Source organism: Sorex araneus, chromosome 2, assembly GCF_027595985.1.
Source record: "Sorex araneus isolate mSorAra2 chromosome 2, mSorAra2.pri, whole genome shotgun sequence".
In the NCBI taxonomy this organism is placed as follows: domain Eukaryota; kingdom Metazoa; phylum Chordata; class Mammalia; order Eulipotyphla; family Soricidae; genus Sorex; species Sorex araneus.
The window spans coordinates 206,486,547-206,490,228 of NC_073303.1; the positions used below are offsets into that span (position 1 = coordinate 206,486,547).

At 59.8% G+C, this 3,682-nt stretch overlaps 1 protein-coding gene across 2 annotated transcripts in view; it reads right to left on the reverse strand.

Annotated features, from left to right (window-relative positions):
• CA12 (carbonic anhydrase 12) overlaps positions 1-3,040 on the reverse strand; it is a 60,759-nt gene extending 57,719 nt beyond the window's left edge. For both annotated transcript variants that reach the window (XM_055129633.1, XM_055129632.1), the window contains exon 1: positions 2,857-3,040. In XM_055129633.1, coding sequence (XP_054985608.1) covers positions 2,857-2,974 — 118 coding nt within the window. In that variant the 5' untranslated portion in view covers positions 2,975-3,040. The remainder of the gene's footprint in view (positions 1-2,856) is intronic.
• Between the last annotated feature and the right edge of the window lie 642 nt (positions 3,041-3,682).

Consider the following 3,682-nt stretch of genomic DNA (forward strand, 5'->3'; position numbering starts at 1 on the left):
ACAGATGACGGGGTAAAGAAACTTTGGTACATCTACACGATGGAATACTATGCAGCTGTTAGAAAAGATGAAGTCATGAAATTTGCGTATAGGTGGACCAACATGGAAAGTGACATGTTAAGTGAAGTGAGTCAGAAAGAGAGGGACAGGCATAGAAAGATTGCACTCATCTGTGGAATATAAAGTAACAGAATGGGAGACTAACACCCAAGAACAGTAGAGATAAGTACTGGGAGGATTACTCCACAGCTTAGAAGCCGGCCTCTCATGCTGGGGGGAAAAGGCAGCTCAGATAGAGAAGGACCACCAAGTAAAGGGTGCTAGGAGGGCCCATTTGGGATGGGAGATGCGGGCTGAAAGTAGACTATAGACCGAACATGATGGCCACTCAATACCTCTACTGCAAACCACAACACCCAAAAGGAGAGAGAGCAAAAGGGAATGCCCTGCCACAGAGGTGGGGTGGGGTGGTAGGGGGAGGGGGGTGGGATGGATGCTGGGACCACTAGTGGTGGAGAATGGGCACTGATGGAGGGATGGGCACTCGACTATTGTATGACTGAAATGCAAGCACGAAAGTTTGTAAGTCTGTAACTGTACTTCACGGTGATTCACTAATAAAAAAACAACTAGCAGCAAAATAAAAATAAACCACAACACAAAAAATAAAATTTCATAAGAAATAATTAAAAAAAGGCTGGCAGGAGATTTCCAGAGAGATGGAAGAGACACTCATAGTCCCAGCCTGAGAACAGGCGCCTCATGGAGCCAAGCCCAGCGACCCCCCAAGGCCCTTCCAGGAGGGAAGTCTCAGTGCCCCAAGATGGCGCTGCCTTCTCTCCAGGAGACCCAGTGCCTGTTAGAGCCTGCAGGCCTGTCCATACTCCCCGGGTGCTCCCTGAGCAAAGGCTATCAACAAGGATCTAGGTCAGGGGTTCAGAGCCCGGCAGCTTCCTGTCCCGGCGCTGGAACCTCTCTGCGTGGCTGCCTGCTGCCGCAATGCCAACTCTGCAGGAGGCTCGCAGCCACAGGAAGTAGATTTCCAGATGTCCTCCAGAAGACACATCACTCTGGCCGATTATCTCCCCCACACCCTGACCTTTCTCACTCATCCCGTAAGTTCCCAAAGCTCCAGTACTCCAGCCGTGCTCTGGCTCCCCTGCTCAGTGGAGCACTCGCCCCAGTGCCAGCTGATACTCACAGCAACGCCTCAGTCTTTTGCTTCGACACTGAATCCCTTGATTCAGTTAAAATCAAGAGAGCTACAGGAGGGGAGAGAATCAAAGAGAATCCTTAGGATGAGGGGTCCACAGACCGGCTTCCCAGTTCAAGGAGGCAGTGAATTATTTGGGGGACACACGTGCGTTGCTCCAGGGCGCTTGTGTTGCTGAGGATGAATTCGGGACCTTGTACAGAGGATGCACGTGCCCTACCTGCTGAGCCACAGCCCTGACCCCGACCTTCCAATCTGCCTTGGAAAAGGGGGAGAAAAACGAGGAGAGGGGCTGGAGCGATAGCACAGTGGGGAGGGCATTTGCCTGGCACACGGCCGACCTGAGTTCGATTCCCGGCATCCTGTATGATCCCCAGAGAACCGCCAGGGGTAATTCCTGAGTGCAGAGCCAGGAGGAACCCCTGTGCATAGCTGGGTGTTACCCAAAAAGAAAAAAAAAGAGGAGAGAGGAACAAAGGAATGAGGGTGGGGAATAAGGGAAAGGTTGAGGACAGGGCAGGAAGCTGGGCAGAGAGGGCAGGGGAGGGGACCAGTGGGTGGGAGGAAGGGCAGGAGCGAGGGGGAGGCAGAGGGAGTGGCAGGGGGGCACTCAGAGCCTTTCTGGACAGAGAAGCAGTGAACAGCTCAGAGGGAAAGGGGAGAATTCAAGAGAAACTTTCGTCTCAGCTGAGCGGTTTGGAGAGAAGACTGTGGATCAGAGTCAGCGGTTTAAAACTTCACTTTCCCACAACTTATTTTCCCCACCTCCCTTCTATTTCTCCCCGACACAGGGGAGAGAGGAGCCTCCCAACAGTCCCTAACCTGCCCCCAAGGGCGCAGTGACCTCTGGGGGAGTCAGGGAGATGGTTGCCGGCCGGCCGGAGTCACTCTGGGTCCTTCTGCAAATGCCTGCGCCCAGGAATGGGGGCACCGACAAATGCCTGCCCAACCTGTGTCCAGCTCTGCCGGGGCAGGGGGTGGCCACTCAGTCCCGGGGAGCGCCCAGCTGCGGGCGAGCAGGCGGGCACCTAGCGTGCGCTCCAGTTCCCGGCTCAGGTGCGCGGACCCTCCCTGGCCGCCGCTGCCGGCGGAGCCCGGGTCCCTGGGGGTTTGCTGCTCTTTCTCCCGCCTCGCTCGGCTCCCTCGGGCCCCAGCCCTGGGGAGTCCAAGGCCCTAATTACCCCCAAAAGAGGGTGCGTAAGCACACGCACCCGTATGGAGGGTAGTGGAGCCGCCTGGAGAAAACAATGATTAAGGACGGGATGCATCACCCCTGCCTCGGAGGCGCACCGCCGGGCACCGCGGTCAGTGTGGGGGGCCCGGGCGGCCGGACCCCCCGCATGTGGAGCCCGCCTCGGGGTCTCTGGCCCTGGCCCAGGGCCCCACGTTTCCCCTCCGGAGTTAGGGGCGCTCAGAGTCGGAACCAAACTATGTAGCGAAGGACCGGGGGCTTCTAGCAACCGCCGCGGGCGAGGTCACGCGTTCCAGAGGGACGGGACGCCCCCTCGCCCCTTCCTAGCGCCCCCCAGACCCCCCACCCTCCCGGCGTTTCCCCTGCTAGGAAAAAAAACCCTCATGGAAGAGCCCCGCTGGAACCGGGCTGTCCCCGCGTGGGCGCGCGCGGGGAGTCGCGGGCGCGTTACCGTTGAGCGGGGCCGCGCCGGCGGGCGGCTGCTCCAGGACTGCGAGCAGGAGCGCGGCCACGGCCGCGGGGTGCAGGCGGCGGCGGGGCACCCCGGGGTGCGGGCGGCGGCGGGGCATCCCGGGCGCGCTCGCTGCAGCTGCCGAGCCCCGGACCACGTGCGCGCACCTGGGCGCCCGGCGAGCTCGTCGGTTCTGGGGCTCCTGGCGCCCTGCCCGCCGCTTTTAAGGAGCGACTCGGCCACAAACACATGATGTCATGGGGGGGCGGGGGTGCAAGGACCGCCTGCCTGCAGGAGTGCTGGCGTCCCGCTCGCGCCGGGGGAGCTGCCGTGCGCGCGCTCGCGGGGCTGGCCCGGGGCCCGGCCCGGGACAGCAGGCTTGGATGGCCCCACCTTGGTCCCTTCTAGGACGCTCTCTAAGGACACTGCCCTTTGGACCAGAGCTTCCTTCGGCGTGCCTGCCTGCCTGGGCAGCAAGGGACTGGACAGGACCGCTCCATCCAGATTCAGTTCCTATACTTGTACACTGCACCCTGAAAGGCTTCTCTTTGCGTTCTAGACCCGTAGCAATCGAGAAGAGATGGACAGCACCTGAAACGGCCTCCCCAAACTTAATTGCTCCTCTGAGGAGCCGCCACGTCTCCGAGGCTCGTGCTGGCTCTGAAGCTCGCGGGGACCGGCCCAGTCAGGACCCTGCGTCCCGTGCAGCAGCACCACCTGTGGCCCCCATCTGCCCTCTCGCCTCGCATAACTGTATTCTATTTTTCTTCTTCTTTCTCTTTTCTTTTCTTTTTTTTTTTTCCATTTGGGGGTGGGGGCTGGCTGA